The sequence below is a fragment of the Triturus cristatus genome, chromosome 2_1 (assembly GCF_964204655.1).
Source record: "Triturus cristatus chromosome 2_1, aTriCri1.1, whole genome shotgun sequence".
NCBI lineage: Eukaryota > Metazoa > Chordata > Amphibia > Caudata > Salamandridae > Triturus > Triturus cristatus.
Window position 1 is genome coordinate 28,174,136 of NC_140581.1, and position 25,179 is coordinate 28,199,314.

At 57.5% G+C, this 25,179-nt stretch overlaps 1 protein-coding gene across 1 annotated transcript in view; it reads right to left on the bottom strand.

Annotated features, from left to right (window-relative positions):
- MSMP (microseminoprotein, prostate associated) overlaps nucleotides 1–20,364 on the bottom strand; it is an 88,447-nt gene extending 68,083 nt beyond the window's left edge. Inside the window, exon 1 of the mRNA XM_085640661.1 lies at nucleotides 20,262–20,364. Within this exon, the coding sequence (XP_085496787.1) occupies nucleotides 20,262–20,364 (103 nt within the window). The remainder of the gene's footprint in view (nucleotides 1–20,261) is intronic.
- Between the last annotated feature and the right edge of the window lie 4,815 nt (nucleotides 20,365–25,179).

Consider the following 25,179-nt stretch of genomic DNA (forward strand, 5'->3'; position numbering starts at 1 on the left):
AACACAAATGTAGCAATATTTATGTAATTTAATAGTACATTTGATCCACATATGTAAAGAAAGCAATGGCAACATAATCTATTAAGCATGGTGTGCGGCGGGCCCACGTGGCATTCTTTTTGGGCCCGCCGCACACAGGGCACGCGGCCAGGCCTGGGGGGCATAATTTTTTTTTAACACACTTATATGTAGCCTTGAAGCCAAACAAAGTGTCTACATTGTAAATAAACCAAATATACATAGCTTCAGCTTGTTAAATACTTCAAAAAACGAAGATATCTGTGTTTGTTGTAGGAAAAACTGCAAACTAAAATGCCACAAAATTGCCGCTAAATTTCCATATTTGTGCTGCTAAATTTCCATATTTGTGCGGCTAAATTTCCATATTTGTGCCGCTAAATTTTCGAATCCATGCCGCTATATCCTGGGGGGTCTAATTTAGGTAAGGAGGAAACGCTCTCTCCCCACAGCACTACTACTCAGAGGAGGGTTTCCTGGAGTTTTAAGTGGGCCGGGTCCCTCCGGGTCTCACATCTGTAACTAATTAAAAGAGGTGTTGCGGTTGCCTATCAGGTTCTAATGTCATGTCCTCAACCGTACTGGTATTAACACTGATCGATTTCTGAAGAATGAATGTAGAAAGTGTTACGGCAATCATTGTCAACGATTTACAGAGTCGCCTCCAGGTGTTTGCAACTGGTCCTGAGTGAGGGATCCGGGGCGGAGCCTGAAGGCGGGGCTAACATCTCACAGTGCCTGTCAGTGGGTCATTAGGGGGTTCGGAATACACGCGCATCCAATCCTTGGCCTCTCTGCACAGCGCACAGGCCTCGGTATTTAAAATACTGGTCAGGTGGCACCCTATGGGGATTACAGAGGTGTAGTTCATCTGTTTGAGCCACGCCCCTTTACAGCCACCTCCTCGTTTTTCATCCCCATTAAAGCCCCGACGTCTCACATTGAAAGTTCCCCAAGTTATCACTGACTAATCCTCATCATGAAATCTGTATTCGGGTGACAACAACGACCATAAAAGAGCACAATGAACATTACACACACACACTTATGTAAGACATGTGCTCGGTGACTAGTAATCAGTGACCGATTCCCCGGGATTAAAGCGCTTGGAAGAACAGCGTTGCTTTAGAAGGCGCCTAAAATCCCGAGTGCACTGTGACTGCCGGTGGTGGGAGGTGCCCCGCACACCGGCGGCCGCTCTTGATGACTGCTCCGAAGGTGTCTGGAAGCCACCGCTAGCTCCTGATGGCTGCTCCGAAGGTGTCTGGAAGCCACTGGTAGCTCCCGATGTCTGCTCTGAAGGTGTCTGGAAGCTCCTGGTAGCTCCTGATGACTCCTCGAAGGTGTCTGGAAGCCACCCGTAGCTCCTGATGGCTGCTCCGAAGGTGTCTGGAAGCCACCGGTAGCTCCCGATGTCTGCTCTGAAGGTGTCTGGAAGCTCCTGGTAGCTCCCGATGTCTGCTCTGAAGGTGTCTGGAAGCTCCTGGTAGCTCCTGATCAATCAATCAATCAAGGAATTTATATCGCGCACTACTCACCCGGAAGGGTCTCAAGGCGCTTGGGGGAGGGGGTCTGCTACTGCTCGAACAGCCAGGTCTTGAGCTGTTTCCTGAAGGCGAGGTGGTTCTGGGTCAGCCGTAGGTGGACGGGCAGGGAGTTCCATGTCTTAGCCGCCAGGTAGGAGAAGGATCTTCCCCCGGCGGTGGCTCTCTTGATGCGAGGGACGACGGCGTAGGCGAGGTTCGCGGATCGTAGCTGGCGGGTGGGCGTGTAGAAGGTCAGGCGGTCGTTGAGGTACCTTGGGCCCAGGTTGTGGAGGGATTTTTGTGCGTGGGTGAGGAGTCTGAAGGTGATCCTCTTGTTAACAGGGAGCCAGTGCAGGTCTCTCAGGTGGCTTGAGATGTGGCTGCGTCGGGGTACGTCCAGGATGAGTCGGGCGGAGGCTCCTCGAAGGTGTCTGGAAGCTCCTGGTAGCTTGCGATCGACTGGTTGGAGACACCTGCTTGTTTTTTGTGACCGTGTGCGGTGTGCATGAGACCTGCATAAGACTAGGACATGCGGCATGTGGTGCTGGTTCCCTCTCACTGCCTGCACCAGGGCACAGCGTGATAAACCCTGCCTACGTTTATCACTCCCTCCGTCCACCATGGCTGCACCTGGTGCAGTAGTGCAAGGGGGGCAGCCACTGACTCCACTGTGCTCTTGTGCACCTAGTACAGCCCTGTGCAGTGACCCACAGCAGCACCATGCACTGATGCTACTGCCACTGCCCTTTTTCAAGATCGCTAGAAATATGTGGCAATTTCTGCGGCAGGGCCATGGACGCATATGGCACACTGATGCCTAATTACTGAGCACACAGAGGGCCATTAGTGGATATGTTCCTGTCTTTTGTGTGTTTATTTATAAAGGTTCCTGTGACACAATGGAACATTCAGCAGAATCGGCAAAATGTCCATCTTTAATCGTTTGGCTGCACTCAGTAGATTGTGTGTCATAGATTGTGTGTCACGAGACGGAGGATTATGCGGAAAGGGTCTCCTTGGGCACAGCTAGGAGAGACCATGGAGTGCCACACATTTATTGACATGCACTATCTTGTCAGGGTATGGGTAATAACAGTTCGGTCATCCTGAACCCCCCTGAGGATGGCTGCGACCTCTCGTCAAAGGGTGCCTGTTAGACGGCGACCTCAGAGGAGCCCGGAAAGGGGTCCTGACTACCCTGAGACCCACCCTCAAAGTATCGTAGCCGGGCACTGGCGGGAGATTCCCCAGGGGGGAGGAATCTCGCAACTAGGTTCGTACTTCTGGTACCACACGACACAGAGAGACCACACGGGGTATCCTCAGAACAAGCTTTATCAAACCGGTATCACTGCAAATATGTACAAGGTGAGCACGGGCTCAAGAGTCTCGGAAAGGTAGGGGGTAGCGGGACTGTCTCTGGTAACGGTTCAAAGCAGGGACGTATCCGGCGCACAGCTCCCAATCCTCGAGCTGGGGGATACGTGGTCGGAGTTGGGGTCCGGCGGGACCGTGAGAGTCTGGGGGAGCCGCGAGTCACTCAGCAGGGCTCAGGTACAAGTTCGGAGGTCTTACGATCTTCAGGGAGCCGCGAGTCACTCAGCAGGGCTCAGGTACAAGTTCGGAGGTCTTACGATCTTCAGGGAGCCGCGAGTCACTCAGCAGGGCTCAGGTACAAGTTCGGAGGTCTTACGATCTTCAGGGAGCCGCGAGTCACTCAGCAGGGCTCAGGTGAGTTCCAGTTTCAGGAGCCGCGACCACGTCAGCAGGCTCTCGTTGTTCCAGCGTCGAATCTGCCGGATAGCCCCAGAGCACCCCTTGTTATAGTTCGACCCCTCTTTGATGTCCGGAGTCTGTGCAGGCAGGGGTCTTGTCACCTGGGGGTCGCTTGTCGGGTTTTCCTGCTATATTCTTTTGATCCTTTCAGGGCCGGGTCGGGAGGAGTCCCAGACACCCAGCAGGCGTGGAGCCAGCTCTCAGGGAGGCCGGAGGGCCGATCGAAACCCATCGTCCCGGGGGAGTTCAGAGGTGCGATAGAAACTGCTCCTCCCTCTCTCATCCCCTGGAAGCGTGATGTCCTCCAGCCGGAGTGGCGCCTCTAGGCCCGGGTCGCGCTGGGGCCGGGCGGCCATCTTGGTGCATGAAGTGGGCACGCGGGCCCGGGGTGGCCGAAAGGAGAGAGGCCAGGGACGGGGATGTCCGGGCCGGTGCGTGTGTCCTGGTGGGGAGGTTTGGCTGGGCCGGGTGCTTGGGCTGTAGGTACCAGGTTTCGGTGGTGCGGGGGCACGGAGGGCCATTCTACGAGGCCGGGTCCAACACGCGTCCCCCCCAGCTGAAAGCCGGAGAGAACTGCCCATCAGCTTGGGGGGTTCTCTTCGCTGAGGCGGAAGAACCGGGAGAGGCCGTCAGCATTGGCGTGGTCCGTACCAGGGCGGTGTTCCACGGTGAAATCCATCCCCTGGAGGGAGATTGACCACCGCAGTAGCTTGGGGTTTTCTCCTCGCATCTGCATGAGCCAGCGTAAGGGCCGATGGTCAGTCTGGACTCTGAAATGGGTGCCAAACAGGTAGGGTCGTAGCTTTTTGAGTGCCCAGACCACGGCAAAGGCTTCGCGCTCTATGGTGCTCCATCTTTGTTCTCGGGCCAACAGCCGCCGACTGAGGAAGGCGACGGGCTGGTCTAGGCCTTGGTCATTTACTTGGGACAGGACGGCCCCAATGCCATGCTCGGAGGCATCGGTCTGGACTATGAACTCCTTGGCGTAGTCGGGAGCCTGGAGGACGGGGGCCGTGCACATGGCCCTTTTTAGGGCATCGAAAGCTTCCTGGCAGGCAGCCGTCCACTGCACTTTCTTTGGCTGTTTTTTAGACGTGAGTTCTGTGAGAGGGCCGACAAGGCTGCCATACCCCCGAATGAATCTCCGGTAGTAGCCCGTGAGTCCCAGAAAGGCTCGGACCTCCGTCTGGGTGATGGGTGGTTCCCAGGCCAGGATGGCGTCGATCTTTGGCTGTAGAGGGGCGACCTGGCCACTCCCGACCTGGTGCCCCAAGTAAACCACGAATCCTTGCCCGATCTGGCACTTGCTGGCTTTTACTGTGAGGCCTGCCTGGCGCAGGGCGATTAGCACCCTTCGGAGGTGCTGGAGGTGCTCACTCCACTCTGAACTGAAGACAGCGATGTCGTCCAGGTATGCCGCGCTGAACTGTTCTAGCCCGGCCAGGACCCTATTCACCAGTCGCTGGAAAGTGGCCGGGGCATTTTTCATCCCGAAGGGCATTACGCGGAAGCGGTAGTGTCCATCGGGGGTGGAGAAAGCGGACCGCTCTTTGGCCCCTTCGGTGAGCGCAATCTGCCAGTATCCGCAGGTGAGGTCGAATGTGCTGAGGAACCGGGCTGCCCCTAGTCGGTCAATGAGTTCGTCGGCTCGTGGAATGGGGTGGGCATCGGCTCGGGTAACGTCATTGAGCCCCCGGTAGTCCACGCAGAAGCGGAGCTCGGGGGCGACACCGGGGGCCGCTGCCTTCGGGACCAGGACCACGGGGCTGGCCCAGGGACTGTCAGAGGGCTCGATCACCCCTAGGGTCAACATCTTCGAGACCTCCGCTTGAATGCAGGACCGGACCCGGTCAGGAACCCGGTAGGCTCGGTGTCTCACCGGCGGGCTGTCCCCGGTGTCCACATCATGAACACACCAGTTGGTGACCCGGGGGGTCAGGGAGAAGAGGTCAGAAAATTGTCTTAGGAGCTGGCGGCAGTCCGCTTGTTGCTGGGCAGTGAGGGCTGGGGAGAGGTTCACTCCTTCCACGGAGCCATCCTGCTCCTTGATACACAGGAGGTCCGGGAGGGGATCCGACTCATCTTCGGCCCCGTCATCGGTGGCCAGCAGGAGGCTCAGTTCTGTCCGCTGGAAGTGAGGCTTGAGACGGTTCACGTGCAGGACCCGGAGGGGATCCCGAGGCGACTGGACGTCCACCAAGTAGGTGACTTGGCTCTTCTTCTCGACCACTTTGTAGGGCCCAGTCCATCGGTCCTGGAGAGCGCCAGGCTTCACGGGGGCCATGACCCACACCTGCTGGCCCGGCTGGAACTCGACCAGAGTAGCATTCTGGTCGTACCAGCGCTTCATTTCTTCTTGACTCGCCTCCAGGTTGGCCTCGGCCAGTTCTCGGAACCTCCTGGTCTGGTTCCGGAGGGCCAGGACATACTGGAACACATCTCGGGGGGTGGTCTGGGGTGCTGCCTCCCACCCTTCCTTAACTAAACTGAGGGGACCTCGGACGGGGTGCCCATAGAGCAATTCAAACGGGCTGAACCCTAAGGACTTCTGGGGGACCTCCCGGTAAGCGAACAAGAGGCAGGGGAGCAGGACGTCCCACTTACGCCGGAGGGGCTCTTCTAGGCCAGCGATCATCCCTTTCAAAGTCCTATTAAACCTCTCTACTAGGCCGTTCCCTTGGGGATGGTACGGGGTGGTGAACTTATAGGACACCCCACATTGTTGCCACAGGGACGTCATATACCTGGATATAAAATTAGTGCCGCGATCGCTCACGACCTCGCGGGGGAAACCCACCCTGGAGAAGATCCCCATCAGGGCCCGGCCCACCACGGGGGCCGTAATGGTGCGTAGGGGAATAGCCTCTGGGTAGCGGGTGGCGTGGTCCACTAGGACCAAGATGAAACGGTGACCTTGGGAGGTGGGGGGGTCCAGTGGCCCCACGATGTCGATCCCGACTCGTTCGAAGGGGGTACTGACGACCGGGAAGGGTTGGAGGGGAGCCTTGCGCTTCCCCCCACTCTTCCCACTGGCTTGGCACGTGGGGCAGGACTTGCAGTGGGCCTCTACCACTGCTTTCATCTTAGGCCAATAAAAATGGGTCACAAGACGGCTGTAGGTCTTGTCCTGACCCAGGTGACCGGCGAGGGGGACATCGTGGGCTAAGCCCAGGAGGAAATCCCGGAAGCGGAGAGGTACCACCAGTACCCGTCCGGATCCCAGCTCCACTGATTTCTGCTCACTATACAGGACGTTATTCTCCCAATAGATTCGGTGCGTTCCGGTCTGGTCACCTGCGGCTTGGCCCTCGGCCTGGCGCCGCAGCCCGACCAGGGAAGGACAGGTGGCTTGCTCCCGGCAAAATTCTTCTCGGGTGGGCCCGCCCTCGTGGCGCCAATGGCCCAACTCGGGTAGATCCCCCAACTCGGGGACCGGGGCGGGGTCGGATGGTGCGGGTTCGTCGCTGGCGACGGACCCTTCCGATGGGGGAACGGGAGGACCCTCGGCGGGGACGGTGCTGGCTACTTCGACCGGGGTGCTCTCGACTTCTCTCCGGGGAGTGAGTCGGGCTGTCATAGATCGGGTGGTGGCACACACCCACTCGGGGAGTCCCATCATTCCTAGGTGGGCCTTGCGCTCTACGTGCTTCCAGGGAGAACTCTCCAGGTCGTTCCCTAAGAGGCAGTCGACCGGCTGGGAGGTTCTTACGGCCACCTTGAGTTTACCTATCACCCCTCCCCACTCAAATGGCACCAGGGCCACCTGACACAGACTTTCCCTATTGTCTGCAGAGATTACGGGGCAAAAGACATTGGGGAGGATCTGCTCCTCGGGAACTAGGTGCCTGAGGACACCGGTGATACTGGCCCCGGTGTCCCGCAGGGCCTCTACCTGGTGGCCATTGATCTTGACGAGCTGCCCATATTTCTGTGTGTTGGACGGTAGGAGGCTACCAGGGACCATTTCCCTATCTCCCAGGGATACTAGGGCCATAGCGGCGGGTTCCCACTCCTCGGCTTCCTCAACCTCCTCCCCCAGGGCTACGTTGGCTATCTGCCTCGCAGGGGTGACTTGGGTGGCCATGGGGCACTCTGGGTCATTAGCGTAGTGCCCGGGTTTCTGGCAGCGAAAACATGTGACGGTCACCCGGTGTCCCCGTCTCCCAGGGGGCCCTGTTACTGGTGGGGGGGGGCGCCGGGAAAGGTGGAGGTGGTGTCTTCGGGGGGCTAGGCTGGGACTCCCTCGGCCCTCCCTGGTTCCCTCCCCCTCTCTGGCGGGGTGGTCCCTGACTGGTTCGGGGGTACTCTCCTACCATGCCCCGGGAGACCCGGGTGTTGGTCCAGCGGTCGGCCTCCACGGCCAGCTTCCGGGGATCTGTGAGCTTGCTATCCAGCAGATGTTGACGTAGCTCTACGAAGCAGTTCGCAGCCAGATGTTCCCATAACATGAGGTCAGTGAGTTCGGCAAGGGTGGTGACCTTGCTGCCCTTGACCCACCCATCGAAGGCCCGACTAAAAAAGTTTACATATTCCACCCAGGTGGTGCCCGGGATCTTCCTGCAGTCCCGGAACCGTTGGCGGTACATTTCTGGGGTGAGGCCGTATCTTGTGAGGAGAGCCTCTTTCATGTGGCTGTAGGAGGTCTGCAGGGAGAGGGGTAGGTCGAGCAGGGTGTCCCTTCCTTCGCTCAGAAACCGTCCCCACAACCCTGCCCCCCAGTCCTTCTGTGGAATCCGATGGGAGGTCATGGCGACCTCGTAGGCCCGAAACCATTGCTGAATGTCATCGTTTTTATAATATTCTTTGACCACATCCTTGGGGATGTGGACCTTCTGTTCCGCTGGGGGGGCCGTCTCTCGGTTCCCCGAGGGCCTCCCGTCCTCATTTCGGGCCTTGAGCTTGAGTTCCTTTAAGCTCCGTTCGTGCTCCAGTTGGAGCTTTCTTCCTTCGTGCTCCCGTTGGAGCTTCTTTTCTTCCAGTTCGCCTTGTACACGCATTTGCTCTACTGCTAGCTTTTTCTCCGCTAACTTCAATTCGCCCTCGATTTTGAGTTTGGCTAACTCGAGTTCATGACTGCGGCTTCTCTCTCTGTCCGCGAGCTCTTCCGGGGATAGGCCCCCGTCTGGTACGATGCCTCGCACCTGATTGCTACTGCTTTCGCTTTGGGGGGGTTCGGCTTCGTCGGGGCGCTCCCCCGTGCCTTCCGGGCGGGAGGCCCCGGTCTCCACCCAAGTTTTCAGTGCTTTCTGCAAGTCTTCCTTAGTGTTGAGGCCAGTGGTAGCGATTTTAAGTTCTTTGCAAAATTGTTTTAGCTCTTTGTGTGTGTATTCTTCCAGATGCTCCACCTGGAACACTCTGTTGGCGTTGGTTTCTGCGGAGCTCGTGGCGCTTCCTTCTGCCATCTTTGTTGGTCGTGCGTCCGTCGTTTACTGTACGATCTCTAGGTGATGGGCCCGAATCCCGTCGCTTGCCACCAATGTTAGACGGCGACCTCAGAGGAGCCCGGAAAGGGGTCCTGACTACCCTGAGACCCACCCTCAAAGTATCGTAGCCGGGCACTGGCGGGAGATTCCCCAGGGGGGAGGAATCTCGCAACTAGGTTCGTACTTCTGGTACCACACGACACAGAGAGACCACACGGGGTATCCTCAGAACAAGCTTTATCAAACAGGTATCACTGCAAATATGTACAAGGTGAGCACGGGCTCAAGAGTCTCGGAAAGGTAGGGGGTAGCGGGACTGTCTCTGGTAACGGTTCAAAGCAGGGACGTATCCGGCGCACAGCTCCCAATCCTCGAGCTGGGGGATACGTGGTCGGAGTTGGGGTCCGGCGGGACCGTGAGAGTCTGGGGGAGCCGCGAGTCACTCAGCAGGGCTCAGGTACAAGTTCGGAGGTCTTACGATCTTCAGGGAGCCGCGAGTCACTCAGCAGGGCTCAGGTACAAGTTCGGAGGTCTTACGATCTTCAGGGAGCCGCGAGTCACTCAGCAGGGCTCAGGTACAAGTTCGGAGGTCTTACGATCTTCAGGGAGCCGCGAGTCACTCAGCAGGGCTCAGGTGAGTTCCAGTTTCAGGAGCCGCGACCACGTCAGCAGGCTCTCGTTGTTCCAGCGTCGAATCTGCCGGATAGCCCCAGAGCACCCCTTGTTATAGTTCGACCCCTCTTTGATGTCCGGAGTCTGTGCAGGCAGGGGTCTTGTCACCTGGGGGTCGCTTGTCGGGTTTTCCTGCTATATTCTTTTGATCCTTTCAGGGCCGGGTCGGGAGGAGTCCCAGACACCCAGCAGGCGTGGAGCCAGCTCTCAGGGAGACCGGAGGGCCGATCGAAACCCATCGTCCCGGGGGAGTTCAGAGGTGCGATAGAAACTGCTCCTCCCTCTCTCATCCCCTGGAAGCGTGATGTCCTCCAGCCGGAGTGGCGCCTCTAGGCCCGGGTCGCGCTGGGGCCGGGCGGCCATCTTGGTGCATGAAGTGGGCACGCGGGCCCGGGGTGGCCGAAAGGAGAGAGGCCAGGGACGGGGATGTCCGGGCCGGTGCGTGTGTCCTGGTGGGGAGGTTCGGCTGGGCCGGGTGCTTGGGCTGTAGGTACCAGGTTTCGGTGGTGCGGGGGCACGGAGGGCCATTCTACGAGGCCGGGTCCAACAGTGCCCCCTTCACCCTCCTCATACACAAGGGCTGCAAGTTGGCAGGGGAAGCCATGGGGCCGACACCTCAGAGGGTAGAGCGCCTGCATGGATGCTGCTAGTGCACAGACGCAAACCCCTGGCTTCCAACGCCCCTTTCATCTTTCTGGGATTAATATGCGGCGCAGCATTGGACCGCCTAAACCCAAGGCCACCGGCATTGTGCAGCAGTGTAAAACCAGATTATGCGGCAGAGCTAACTAAAGGACGCAGTGGAGAAATGCATCTTAAGTGACGAGGCAGATTATGTGGCATTCTATGTGTGGTGAGGCAGATTATGCGACATAGAATGCTACTGAAAATAATGCACAGCATGGAGGCATTACCACGAGCTATTTTAGCATTTTGGTGCTATTAATATAAAACATGTGTGTTGGTTGGGAACACAAATTATACCCGTTCAGTGGATCGAAATGAAAAAGCCGTTCACTCCCAGTTCATAATGTTGTCTTACACGGATCAGGAACAGCCTCGAATAATGTCCTTTCTACTTCCAAGAGTGTAACTTGCCGCGTAAAACACACTCCGTTTGTACTCAGAAGTTAGGAAGCCACGTGCGCACACCCTTTGTAATGAAAGACGTGCCTTCTTCGGAATGAGCGACCCGGTTATGTTGTGAAGACTCCTTTCAGGATAGGCTCCGCCTCGTGATCACACTGTAGCGCTTCTTTACCTCATGATCACACTGTAGCGCTTGTTTACCTCATGATCGCATTACAGCGCTTCTTTACCTCATGATCCCACTACAGCGCTTCTTTACCTCATGATCACACTGTAGCGCTTCTTTACCTCATGATCACACTGTAGCGCTTGTTTACCTCATGATCGCATTACAGCGCTTCTTTACCTCATGATCCCACTACAGCGCTTCTTTACCTCATGATCACACTGTAGCGCTTCTTTACCTCATGAACGCATTACAGCGCTTCTTTACCTCATGATAACACTGTAGCGTTTCTTTACCTCATGATCCCACTACAGCGCTTCCTTACCTCATGATCACACTGTAGCGCTTCTTTACCTCATGATCACACTGTATACCTCATGATCATACTGCAGCGCTTCTTTACCTCATGATCGCATTATAGTGCTTCTTTACCTCATGAACTCATTATAGCGCTTCTTTACCTCATGATCACAATATAGCACTTCTTTACCTCATGATCGCATTACAGTGCTTCTTACCTCATGATCGCATTATAGCGCTTCTTTACCTCATAATGACACTGTAGCGCTTCTTTACCTCATGAACTCATTATAGCGCTTCTTTACCTCATGATCACAATATAGCACTTCTTTACCTCATGATCACACTGTAGCGCTTCTTTACCTCATGATCGCATTATAGCGCTTCTTTTACCTCATGATCATACTATAGCGCTTCTTTACCTCATGATCGCATTGCAGCACTTCTTTACCTCATGATCGCAATATAATGCTTCTTTACCTCATGATCACAATATAATGCTTCTTTACCTCATGGTTACATTATAGCGCCTCTGGAAGCACCTCTTAGCTAACCTGCGAAGCAGGACACAGAGACCCTCGCGTTAATGCCTTTCTCCAACCCCCTGAGGGCTCAAGATACTGGGCCTGAGAACGGGGGGGGCATATTAGCAAGGAGTAGCGATATTTATCGCAAAACGCGCTTAGCGCATTCATTTTTATCGCTGCCTATCGCTGGTTATGTTAGCGGAGAAAACATGCTATTAGCAACGTTTATCTCCATAGTGCTAAAATACCCAGCGATAGCGGCGAAATGCGTGAATATCGATGGAAATCCAGCGATACTCACGCATTAACGCCAATGGGGACTGAACCTGAAGATCCGCCTCCCATTGGATAAACAGATAAGTCATGTTTTTAGCAGGCGTTAACATTTAGCGATAATCGCGCTTAGCACGATTTTTTTTATCGCTTCACCTGCCTTGCTAATAGGCGATGGCTGTGTTAGCGACTGCTTTCAGTCGCTAACAGTTTGGGTACGCCCACTTTGCATGTCATTAGCGATATATATCGCTGACATGCCAAGTGGGCCCCAACCCGGTCGCTATCGCCTAAAAGCTGTCGCTTACAGCTGTTAGCGACAGCTTGCTGATAGGGCGATAGAAATATCGCCTCTTTAGTGGCAAAAAGTGCCGCTAACGCGGCGATATGGCCCTTGCTAATATGCCCCGGGGTGTGGCATGTTTGCGACTGTTTGACCTGGTGTCGGAGACCAGCGTCTGTGATGCAGACATCAATGGATGCGGCTTCTGAAACAAAACACTTTGCAATTACATTTGGTAACTGCGGGGCATATTATCAAGACAGGCGATAAAATTATTGCCGCTTTAGCTAAGTGAAGGACATCTAATCTGAGCTTCAATTGGAATTCCATAGAGCATATTATCAAGCCCATTATCGCCGTTTTAGCGTTTTAGCTAAAGCTAAAGCAGCGATAATGTTATCGCCTGTCTTGATAATATGCCCCACGCTTTTTATGTTCTGCTGTAAACAAACGCCCTCCCTCCAACCCGGCATCAGGGGATATTCACAGAGTCTAAGAACCAAAATGACCCGTCGTTCAAAGCCCGAATCGCTGAACAGTGACCTGTTAATGTTACCACCTCGAAGGTTGCCCCCCAGCCAGCTTTGCCAGGCTGACGGCTCCGAGGTATACCCACCTCTGCTTTCCCAGCCGACCCTACCCACGGCTCCAGGTTGCCCAGATATGTCATGTACCAACTTCTGCCCCCTGAGTTCCTGCTGCCCCTGGCTCCAATCTGCCCATCTCTGGGGTGTGCCCTACTGCTGGCCTCGAGTCCCTGCTGTCCAGGCCTCAGGTATGCACACCTCTACATCGAATCCCCCTGGACAGCGTCCCATTGGTGCATTTGAGTCAAGTATGCCCACCCGCGCCTCTAAGCCCAATCAGGCCAGTGTCACACCGCTGTTCAGACCTTAGGTATACCCACCTGTACCTCTGACCCCTCTGCCCAGTGTCCCATGGCTGCCCAGACCTCAGGTATACCCACCTGTACCTCTGACCCCTCTGCCCAGTGTCCCATGGCTGCCCAGACCTCAGGTATGCACACCTGTACCTCTGACCCCCTCTGCCCAGTGTCCCATGGCTGCCCAGACCTCAGGTATGCACACCTGTACCTCTGAGCCCTCTCTGCCCAGTGTCCCATGGCTGCCCAGACCTCAGGTACGCACACCTGTACCTCTGAGCCCTCTCTGCCCAGTGTGCCATGGCTGCCCAGACCCCAGGGCACGCCCCCCTGCACCTCTGGGCCCCTTTGTCCAGTATCCCATGGCTGCCCAAACCTCAGGTACGCACACCTGTACCTCTGAGCCACCTCTTCCCAGTGTCACTCCGCTGTTCAGACCTCAGGTACGCACACGTGCACCCAGGGCTTAAAGTGGGATGAACAAACCGGCGTGTCTCTCAAATGGGCGTGGTCAATGTAATTAAGGGCGTGGCTTAACACACTTAATCTACAAAATCTGTGCTGAGCATAGTGTGCCGCCCGACTTGTATTTTGCTGTTTCTGTCATTGCTTCCAGATATATGATACAACAAGTAACATCATACCTACAACAATTCAGGACTATTGGCTTTGTCAATGGTTGTTAGTTGCAGAAGATACATAAGCAGCAACTATGGCTTGTATATAATATTGAAAAAGCTTCCACTTAAAGCCCTGGTGACACCACGACAATCGTGCTGCTCCTGAGTTTCAAAAAGAGAAGGGAAATCCAGAGAGAAAGTGACTCTCTTTAAAGGATGTCCCTCCCCTACAACGCTCACCTGGCATGACGTCAGTACCGTAACTGTTCCCCTAGTGAGAAGCAAGCAGTGTGAGCAGCGCACAGCGGGCCCTGCTGTCACTGCAGTCCAAGGAAAACGAACCGCCCGTGCCAGGGCACAAAACAGGGCCCGATAGAGACCTCAGGTATGCACACCTGTACCTCTGACCCCCCTCTGGACAGTGTCACATGACAGCTAAGACCTTAGGTACGGACACATGTACCTCTAACCCTCTCTGGGCAGAGTCCCATCGCTGCATAGACCTCAGGTATGCACACCTGCACCTCTGGGCCCCTCTGCCCAGTGTCCCATCGCTGCCCAGACCTCTGGTATGCACACCTGCACCTCTGGGCCCCTCAGCCCAGTGTCCCATTGCTGCCCAGACCTCAGGTATGCACACCTGCACCTCTGACCCCCCTCTGGACAGTGTCACATGACAGCTAAGACCTTAGGTACGGACACATGTACCTCTAACCCTCTCTGGGCAGAGTCCCATCGCTGCATAGACCTCAGGTATGCACACCTGCACCTCTGGGCCCCTCTGCCCAGTGTCCCATCGCTGCCCAGACCTCTGGTATGCACACCTGCACCTCTGGGCCCCTCAGCCCAGTGTCCCATTGCTGCCCGGACCTCCGGTACGCCCACCTGTACCTCTGACCCCCACTGCCCAGTGTCCCATCGCTGCCCAGACCTCAGGTACGCAACTTGGAGTCACATCTTGACAGTGTCCAATCGCTGCCCAGACACCAGGTAGGCACACCTGTACCTCTGACCCTCTCTGCCCAGTGTCCCATCGATGCCCAGACCATAGGTACGCACACCTGTACCTCTGACCCCCTCTGCCCAGTGTCCCATCGCAGGCCAGACCCCAGGTATGAACACCTGTACCTGTGAGCCCCTCTGGCCAGTGTCCCATCGCTGCCCAGACATTGGGTATGCACATCTGTACCTCTGCCCCCCTCTGCCCAGCGTCTCATCGCTGCCCAGACCTCAGGTATGCACACCTGTACCTGCGAGCCCCTCTGGCCAGTGTCCCATCGCTGCCCAGACCTCGGGTATGCACATCTGTACCTCTGCCCCCCTCTGCCCAGGGTCTCATCGCTGCCCAGACCTCAGGTACGCGCACCTGTACCTCTGACCCCTCTGCCCAGTATCTCAAGGCTTCCCAGACCTCAGGTACCCACAAGTGCACCTCTGATGCCCTCTGCACAGTGTCCCACCGCTGCCCAGACCATAGGTTCGCACACCTGTACCTCTGAGCCCCCTGGCTAGTGTCCCATCGCTGCCCAGACCTCAGGTATGGCCACATGCACCTCTGACCCCTCTGCCCAGTGGCCCACCACTGCCCAGACCATAGGTTCGCACACCTGTACCTCTGACCGCCTCTGACCGGTTTCCCATCTAAGCCCAGACCTCAGTTACGCACACCTGTACCTCTGACCCCCTCTGGGCAGTGTCCCATCGCTGTCCAGACCGCAGGCAAGCACACCTGTACCTCTTAGCCCCATCTGGATACTGTCCCATCATAGTCCAGAACTCAGGTATGCACAACTGTACCGATGACCCCCTCTGACCGGTGTCCCATCGCTGCCCAGACCTCAGGTATGGCCACATACACCTCTGAGCCCTCTCTGGCAAGTGTCTAATCGCTGTTCTGGAGTCAGGTATGCACACCTGTACCTCTGAGCCCCACCTGACCAGTGTCCCATCGATGCCCAGACCTCAGGTATACCCACCTGTACCTCTGAGCCCCACCTGACCAGTGTCCCATCGATGCCCAGACTTCAGGTATGGCCACATGCACCTCTGAGCCCCACCTGACCAGTGTTCCATCGCTGCCCAGACCTCAGGTACACACACCTGTACCTCTGAGCCCCTCTGACCAGTGTCTCATCGCTGCCCAGACCTCAGGTACGCACACCTGTACCTCTGACCCTCTCTGCCCAGTGTCCCATGGCTGCCCAGACCTCAGGTACGCACACCTGTACCTCTGACCCTCTCTGCCCAGTGTCCCATCGATGCCCAGACCATAGGTTCGCACACCTGTACCTCTGAGCCCTCTCTGCCCAGTGTCCCATCGATGCCCAGACCATAGGTTCGCACACCTGTACCTCTGACCCCCTCTGCCCAGTGTCCCACCGCTGCCCAGACCATAGGTTCGCATACCTGCACCTCTGAACCCCTCTGACCAGTGTTCCATCGCTGCACAGACCTCAGGTACGCACACCTCCACCTCTGACCTGTTCTGGCCGGTGTCTCATCGCTGCCCAGACCTCAGGTACGCACACCTGCAGCTCTGAGCTCCCTCTGCCCAGTGTCCCATCGCTGCCCAGACCTTTGGTATGCACCTCGGAGCCACATCTTGACAGTGTCCAATTGCTGCCCAGACTCCAGGTAGGCACACCTGCACCTCTGACAACCCTTGCCCATTGTCCCATCGCAGCCCAGACCTCAGGTACACACACCTGCACCCCTTGACCTCTCTGACCAGTGTCCCATCGCTGCCCAGACCCCAGGGCACGCTCGCCTGCACCTCTGACCCCCTCTAATTTAATTCTAATTTAAAATGCTTATAAAGCGCAGCATACACCTTGCGGTTTCTTGGCGCTGAAGGTTCAGTGGCTGAGGGGAAGGAAGACCGGGGAGAAAATTTAGGCGGGGAAAGCCTGGCTAAATAGGAAGGTTTTCAAGTCTCCACGGAAGGAAAGGTACTGAGTTGCGGAGCGGAGGTTATCAGGGAGAGAGTTCCAGAAGGAAGGGGCCAGAGTAGAGAAATTGGATCCACCCCACTTTTTGCGCGAGAAACGGGGGATCAGAAGAAGGGACTTGGAGGAGGACCGGAGATTTCTTGCGGGGACGTAGGGTTTGATGAGTGAAGTGATGAAAGCAGGGGCAGTGCCCTGACGGGCCTGGAAGACCATGCACCCGATTTTAAAGAGGGAACGTTGTTTCACGGGGAGCCAGTGGAGTTTCTTTAGGAGGGGGGTGGAGTGGTGATAACGTGGGAGGCCAAATATCAGTCTGGCCGCCTGGTTCTGGATGGCTTGGAGTCTACGCAAACTATAGGCAGGGATGCCATGAAAAAGAGCGTTGGCGTAGTCCAAACGCGAGATTACCAGGGCGGCCATGATGGTCTTGAGGGCCTGAGGGGTGAAGAAGCGGGAGACAGAGCGGATGGTTCGAAGAGTGAGGAAACAGGAGGAGACCACGGAGCTAATGTGTGAGTGAAGAGTGAGCTGATTGTTCATTTTGACACCCAGTGTTTTGACAGTGGTGGAGGGGGAGGGTGCAGGGCCGAGAGAGGGGGGCCAGAAAAGAGAGTTCCAGGGACTGGACGAACCACCAGTGAGAACCAGCTCAGTTTTATCAGGGTTCAGTTTAAGATGGTTGTGATTCATCCAGTCCCTGATAAATGTCATAGTAGACTGGAAATTGGAGACCGAGAGAGAAGAGGGGGATAGATCAAAGATGAGCTGGAGGTCATCCGCGTAGTTAAAGACGGTGACCTCCAGCTGCTGGAGAGCAAAGATGAGAGGAAAGATATAGAGGTTGAAGAGAAGAGGGGAGAGAGAGGAACCCTGGGGAACACCGCAGGTGACAAGGAGAGGAGTGGAGGTGAAGTCGCCTAGACGGACCGCCTGAGTGCGGTCCCTCAGAAAGGAGGAGAGCCAGACAAGAGCTGATCCCCTGATGCCAGCCGCCTTGACACGGGTGAGTAGGATGGTATGGTCCACCGTGTCAAAGGCGGCGGAAAGATCGAGGAGGACCAGTGCCTGGTGGTTGTTGTCATCCATGCCCTTTCTGAGGTTGTCTAGGACGGCGACTACGACCGATTCTGTTGAGTGCCTGGGGCGGAATCCTGCCTGACGAGAAGCCAGCCCCCCATTAGCCTCAATGTGGGTGCTCAGAACCGCGGTAACATGGCGTTCCATCACCTTGCCCAGAAAGGGCAGCAGGGAGATGGGGCGAAAGTTGGACGAGATAGAAGGGTCCGAGCCGGGTTTCTTCAGCAGTGGTACTATGGTGGCTGCTTTTAGTACCGGGGGCACCACACCCTGTGCCAAGGCGCTGTTGAGGAAGGCAATCGGGGGATCAGGGCAGCTAGAATAGATTTGCTGTAGGATGCGAGCGGGGCAGACATCCCCCGGGGACCCTGATTTAACTTTGGGGAGAATCGACAGAAAGGATTCCTGAGTAAGGGGAGGGATGACAGTGAGATGATTTTGTACTGGGGGGGGGGAGGGATCGACGAAGGTAGGCGAGGGTAAAGGGATATTGGCCTTGATATTGGTGATCTTATCCACGAAGTATTTGTTTAATTGGTCGCAGAGAAGCTGGGAGGTGTCCCATCGCAGCCAAACCTCAGGTACCCACACCTGTACCTCTGACCCCCTTTGGCGAGTGTCCCATCGCTGCCCAGACCTCAGGTACGCACACCTGTACCTCTGACCCCCTCTGCCCAGTGTCCCATCACTGCCAAGACCGCAGGTATGCACACCTGTACCCCTGAGCCCCTTTGACCAGTGTCCTATCTCTGCCCAGACCTCAGGTGCGCACACCTGTACCTCTGAGCCCCCTCTGGACATTGTCACATGGCAGCTAAGACCTTAGGTAAGGACACATGTACCTCTAACCCTCTCTGGGCAGAGTCCCATCGCTGCACAGACCATAGACTCGCACACCTGCTCCTCTGACCACCTCTGCCCAGTGTCCCATCGCTGCCCAGACCTCAGGTACGCGCACCTGTACCTCTGCCCCCCCCCTCCCCCGGCCAGTGTCCCATCGTAGCCCAGAACTCAGGTACGCACACCTGCACCTCTGAGCCCCTTGGCCAGTGTCCCATCACTGCCCAGACCATAGACTCGCACACCTGTACCTCTGAGCCCCTCTGCCCAGTGGCCCGCCGCTGCCCAGACCATAGGTTCGCACACCTGTACCTCTGACCGCCTCTGACCGGTTTCCCATCTAAGCCCAGACCTCAGTTACGCACACCTGTGCCTCTAAACCCCTCTGGGCAGTGTCCCATCGCTGTCCAGACCGAAGGCAAGCACACCTGTACCTCTTAGCCCCATCTGGATACTGTCCCATCATAGTCCAGAACTCAGGTATGCACAACTGTACCTCTGATCCCCCTCTGCCCAGGGTCTCATCTCTCCCAGACCTCAGGTTCGCACTCTTGTACCTCTGAGCCCCTCTGGCAAGTGTCTAATCGCTGTTCTAGAGTCAGATATGCACACCTGTACCTCTGAGCCCCACCTGGCCAGTGTTCCATCGCTGCCCAGACCTCAGGTACGCACACCTGTACCTCCGAGCCCCTCTGACCAGTGTCCCAGTGTCCCATCGCAGTCCATACCTCAGGTACGCCCACCTGTACCTCTGACCCCCTTTGACCGGTGTCCCATCGCTGCCCAGACCTCAGGTATGCACACCTGCAGCTCTGGGCCTCTCTGCCCAGTGTACCATCGCTGCCCAGACCTCGGGTACGCACACCTGCAGCTCTGGGCCCCTTTGTCCAGTATCCCATGGCTGCCCAAACCTCAGGTATGCACACCTGCACCTCTGGGCCTCTCTGCCCAGTGTACCATCGCTGCCCAGACCTCGGGTACGCACACCTGCAGCTCTGGGCCCCTCTGCCCAGTGTCCCATCGCTGCCCAGACCTCTTGTATGCACACCTGTACCTCGGATCCCTCTCTGCCCAGTGCCCCGTCGATTCCCAGACCTCAGGTACGCACACCTGTATCTCTGAACCCCTCTGGCCAGAGTCTCATGGCTGCCCAGACCTCAGGTATGCCCACCTGCACCTCAGAGCACCCCAGACAGTGTCCCGTCGCTGCCCAGACCTCAGGTGCGCACACCTGTACCCCTGGACCTCTCTTGGCAGTGTGCTATCGCTGCTCAGACTTCAGGCGCTCCCACCTTTATCTCTGAGCCTCCTCTGGCCAGTGTCTCATTGCTGCCCAGACCTCAGTACGCACACCTGTACCTCTGAACCCCTCTGGCCAGTGTCTCATGGCTGCCCAGACCTCAGTACGCACACCTGTACCTCTGAACCCCTCTGGCCAGTGTCTCATGGCTGCCCAGACCTCAGGTATGCCCACCTGCACCTCTGAGCCCCCCCAGCCAGTGTCCCATTGCTGCCCAGACCTCAGTACGCACACCTGTACCTCTGAACCCCTCTGGCCAGTGTCTCATGGCTGCCCAGACCTCAGGTATGCCCACCTGCACCTCTGAGCCCCCCCAGCCAGTGTCCCATTGCTGCCCAGACCTCAGTACGCACACCTGTACCTCTGAACCCCTCTGGCCAGTGTCTCATGGCTGCCCAGACCTCAGGTATGCCCACCTGCACCTCTGAGCCCCCCCAGCCAGTGTCCCATTGCTGCCCAGACCTCAGTACGCACACCTGTACCTCTGGACCCCTCTGGCCAGTGTGCCACCGCTGGCCATCCATGGGGGGGGGCACTCACCTCTCGCTTGGAAGTAGCATTTGGCCTGAGACTCCCGGAGCGGAAGGATGAAGGCGGCGGCCAGCCGGGCGAGCAGCAGACCCTGAAGCACCCGCAGCTTCATGCTGGGTCCGGACAGAGGCCTCCCTTCGCCTTCTTTTCTTTTCTTTAAATGTTACTTTAAGTTCTCTTCCCCTATTCCCTCCTGTCTTTCTCTGCGCGTCTTCTTTCTTCTTCCCTTTAATCTCTCTGATTCGCTTTGGTTTCTGTTTTTCTTCGCTCTTCCCACTCTGTGCCCTGCTCCTGTGCCCTGTGTATCTCGGTGCTCCTCTCACCTGACCCTCCTGTGTGCAGCTGGCATGCCCCCTCCTGACGGGAGATATTTATAAAGTTCTGCATGGCGCGCGGGCCACGCGCTGGCAGCCACTGGGAAGGTTGTAAAACTCATTTCCTCCGCTGATAGGCACGAAAACACCAGGACAGGTCGAGGGAACTTTTAACAAGCTGTGAAGCCGTGATTCATGCCCTCCAGGGAGGGCTGTGTTCCCTTTGGAGGCCCAGGGGGCGCGAGGCTGTGCCATGAGGTAAGGGACATGCCACCTCGTTCCCTCTCTTTGAGTTCCTTGACAAAACGCAGCCTGTCCGAGGTCTCTCGTAAGCGTGAGTGTTTGAGGCGGGGTGCCAGCCATTGTGACTTCTAAGTGCCCACCTGCTGTTCTGCATACATACACACGACTGCGCCTACAGAGGGCTGCCCGAAGCACTCACGCACCTGAGGGCAGGGGAACCTCTCGTGGCACTAGCACAGAATCCTGCACTTACAACACCTGTTAGAAAAGGTAGACGGACCGGGAGGGCCGGCCGGGGTCAGGGGGAGAGGTCTCCGGGGAGAGCCGTCTCCAGCGATCGTACAGACAAGTAACTTCCCCCCCCACAGACAGGAATCACACACGGATAAGGTTCAGTGTTCTTTATAGGTACTTAGTTATGATACGGTAGAATGGTACAAGGAGGTCTGGACGCAGGGGTCCCCTCGATTAGAGTCTCGTAAGGTAGGGAAGGGGGTAGCGGGTCAGTCGATTTACCAGTCAGGTAGTTCGGATGAGATGATGACGAGCTCACAATCCTCGAGCTTGGTGTTTAGGCAGTACGGTCCGCGGCAGCGCCAGCAGGCCCCGGTAAGGATGGTTGATACAACGGGCCGCGGCAGCGCCAGCAGGTCCCCGGAAGATGTACGGTCCGCGGCAGCGCCAGCAGGTCCCGGTGAGGATGGTCGTTACAACGGGCCGCGGCAGCGCCAGCAGGTCCCAGGAGGATGGTCGTTACAACGGGCCGCGGCAGCGCCAGCAGGTCCCAGGAAGATGGTCGTTACAACGGGCCGCGGCAGCGCCAGCAGGTCCCAGGAAGATGAAGGTTGCAGAAGGCCGCGGCAGCGCCAGCAGGCAGGACGATGGTTCACAAGAGCGGGCTACGGCAGCGCCAGTAGACCGTCAGGGTTGAGTTCACTCGGTGTCTCTCGACTCCAGGATACAACTGCCTTCCTGCTCCGGAGCTGCCTTAGTTATAGGGCTGGTGCCCTTTGATGTCCGGACCCTCGCACTTGGAGGTCGGAGGGTCCGGGATGAAGGTGTCCAGACACCCAGCAGGGGGTGGAGCCAGCGCCTGGGGGCTGCTGGAGGCGATCGGCACCTGGCGGGGGAAGAGCTCTTGACGCTTCGTTCTCCCATTGACCTGCCAAGTGGTCCGCTCACCTCCTGGGTGGATGGTGGTGCCGGGATGTCGGGCCGGCCAGGCCCGGGGTTAGGGTCGAGGTGAGGCCACGCGGCCGCGTGGTGCAGGGCCCAAGATGGCGGCTTGACCCGGCCGGGGAAGCCGGTGGGGCTGGGCCCCGTGATGAGTAGGGGTCCGAGGGCAGAGGGTCCGTCGGGAGACGGAGTACAGGGGCTTGTCACGGGGGTATGCCTGGTGGGCCGGAGCTCGGGCCCTGTCGTGCGGGGGGGGAGCAAGCCCTCTGTGTGGCCTGTCCAACATGCGTCCCCCCCAGCTGAAGGCGGGGAGAGTCACCCATCTCCTTGGGGACTCTCTTCGTCGAGGCGGAAAAAGCGGGACAGGCCATCCGCGTTGGCGTGGTCTTGGCCTGGCCGGTGCTCCACAGTGAAGTCCATTCCCTGCAGGGAAATGGACCAGCGCAAGAGTTTTGGGTTCTCCCCCCGCATCTGCATCAGCCATTGCAGGGGTCGATGGTCGGTTTGTACCCGGAAGTGGGTACCGAAGAGATAGGGTCGGAGCTTTTTGAGGGCCCACACTACTGCAAATGCCTCCCTCTCGATTATGCTCCAACGCTGTTCTCGGGCCAGGAGACGTCGACTGATGAAGGCCACCGGCTGGTCATGACCTTCGGAGTTCAGCTGAGAGAGGACGGCCCCGATGCCGTGGTCGGAGGCGTCGGTCTGCACCACAAATTCCCGACTGTAATCGGGGGCCTGGAGCACCGGGGCGGTGCACAGGGCGGCCTTCAGCTCCTCGAAGGCCGCTTGACAATCAGGAGTCCAGTGGACCCGCTTCGGTTGATTCTTGGATGTGAGTCCCGTGAGGGGCCCCACGATGCTGCCGTAGTCCTTTACGAACCGCCGGTAGTATCCGGTGAGCCCCAAGAAGGCTCGGACCTCGGTCTGGGTGACGGGGGGCTGCCAGGACTGGATGGCAGCAATCTTAAGTTGTAGTGGGGCCACCAGCCCGCTTCCCACTTGGTGCCCAAGGTAGGTCACAGACCCTTGGCCAATTTGGCACTTGCCGGCTTTAATGGAGAGGCCGGCCCGCTGGAGGGCTTGGAGGACCTCTTGGAGGTGACGGAGGTGGTCGGACCAGTGGCGGCTGTATACAGCGATATCGTCCAGGTAGGCAGCGCTGAATTCTTCGAGCCCTGCCAAGACCTGGTTCACAAGACGTTGGAATGTGGCGGGGGCATTCTTCATGCCAAAGGGCATGACCTTAAATTGATAGTGGCCATCGGGGGTGGAGAAGGCTGACCGTTCCTGAGCCCTGGGTGTGAGGCCGATCTGCCAGTAGCCCGCCGTTAGGTCGAAGATACTAAGGTAGCGGGCGGCCCCCAGCCGGTCGATCAGCTCGTCTGCTCGGGGGATGGGATGAGCGTCGGTCCGGGTGACAGCGTTCAAGCCCCGGTAGTCGACGCAGAATCTCAGTTCAGGGGCGGTGCCGGGGGCAGCGGCCTTGGGAACTAATACAACCGGACTGGCCCAGGGACTGTCCGAGGGCTCGATGACCCCGATCGTGAGCATCTTGGCCACTTCCTCCTGCATGCAGGCCCGTACCCGATCTGGTACGCGGTAGGCCCGGTGCCGGACCGGGGGACTGTCCCCGGTGTCTACGTCGTGCAAACACCAAGGGGTGACCCCGGGGGTGAGGGAGAACAGGGCAGCGAACTGCAGCAGGAGGTCCCGGCAGTCCTGGCGTTGCTCCGAAGTGAGGGCGTCGGAGAGCCGGACCCCATCCACGGAGCCGTCCTTCTCCTGAGTCTTTAAGAGATCCGGGAGGGGCTCGGAGTCTTCTTCTGTACCACTGTCGGTCGCCATCAGGAGGCTTAGTTCGGAGCGCACAAAGTGTGGTTTGAGCCGGTTGGTGTGGAGGACCCGCAGGGGGTTCCGGGTGGTCCCCATGTCGATGAGGTAAGTGACGGGGCTTTTACGCTCGACCACTTTGAAGGGCCCCGTCCACTTGTCTTGCAGGGCACATGGTTCGGTGGGGGACATCACCCATACTTGCTGCCCAGGCTCGAATTCAACGGAGGAGGCATTGTGATCATACCACCTCTTCATGTCCTCCTGACTGGCCTCGAGGTTCGCCTTGGCCATCTCCCTGAAGCGCCGGGTCTCGTTTCGTAGGGCCAGGATGTATTTGAAGACGTCGGGAGGGGTCGTTAAGGGGGCCATCTCCCAACCTTCCTTGACTAGGCTGAGGGGCCCTCGCACAGGGTGCCCGTACAGGAGTTCGAAAGGGCTAAAGCCGAGGGACTTCTGGGGGACTTCTCGGTAGGCGAAGAGGAGGCACGGGAGCAGCACATCCCACTGGCGACGGAGAGGCTCTTCCAATCCCCCAATCATCCCCTTGAGAGTGCGGTTAAAACGCTCCACTAGTCCGTTCCCTTGGGGGTGATAGGGGGTCGTGAATCTGTAGGTGACCCCGCATTGTTGCCAGAGGGACTTCATGTATTTAGATATGAAATTCGTACCTCGGTCGCTGACGACTTCTCGGGGGAAGCCTACCCTGGAGAAGATCCCCATCAGGGCCCGGCCAACCACCGGAGCTGTCACTGTCCGTAGGGGCACCGCCTCGGGGTAGCGGGTGGCATGGTCCACTAGTACCAAGATGAACCTGTGTCCTTGTGCCGTGCGGGGGTCCAGAGGCCCCACAATGTCTATCCCCACCCTCTCGAACGGGGTGGTGACCACAGGGAAGGGTTGCAGAGGGGCCTTCAGCTTCCGACCACTCTTCCCGCTGGCTTGGCACGTGGGGCAAGATCGGCAGTGGTTCAGGACGTCATTCCTCATTTTCGGCCAGAAAAAGTGGGTCACCAGGCGACTGTATGTTTTGTCCTGGCCCAGGTGTCCAGCCAGGGGGACATCGTGGGCCAGGTTGAGCAGAAAGTCTCGGAAGCGGAGCGGTACCACCAGAACTCGACCGGCCCCCAGCTCGGCGATTCTTTGCTCGCTGTAGAGCAGGTCGTTGTCCCAGTAGACCCAGTGGGTTCCGGGGGTGTCCCCTGCGTTTTGGGTATCGGCTTGTTGGCGGAGTCCCTCGAGGGAGGGACAGGTCTTTTGTTCCTGGCGGAACTGTTCTTGGGTGGGCCCCCCCTCTTGACGCCACTGAGCCAGATCCGGAAGGTCCTGGTGTTGCGCGTCTGCTTCGATAGTCGGGTCCG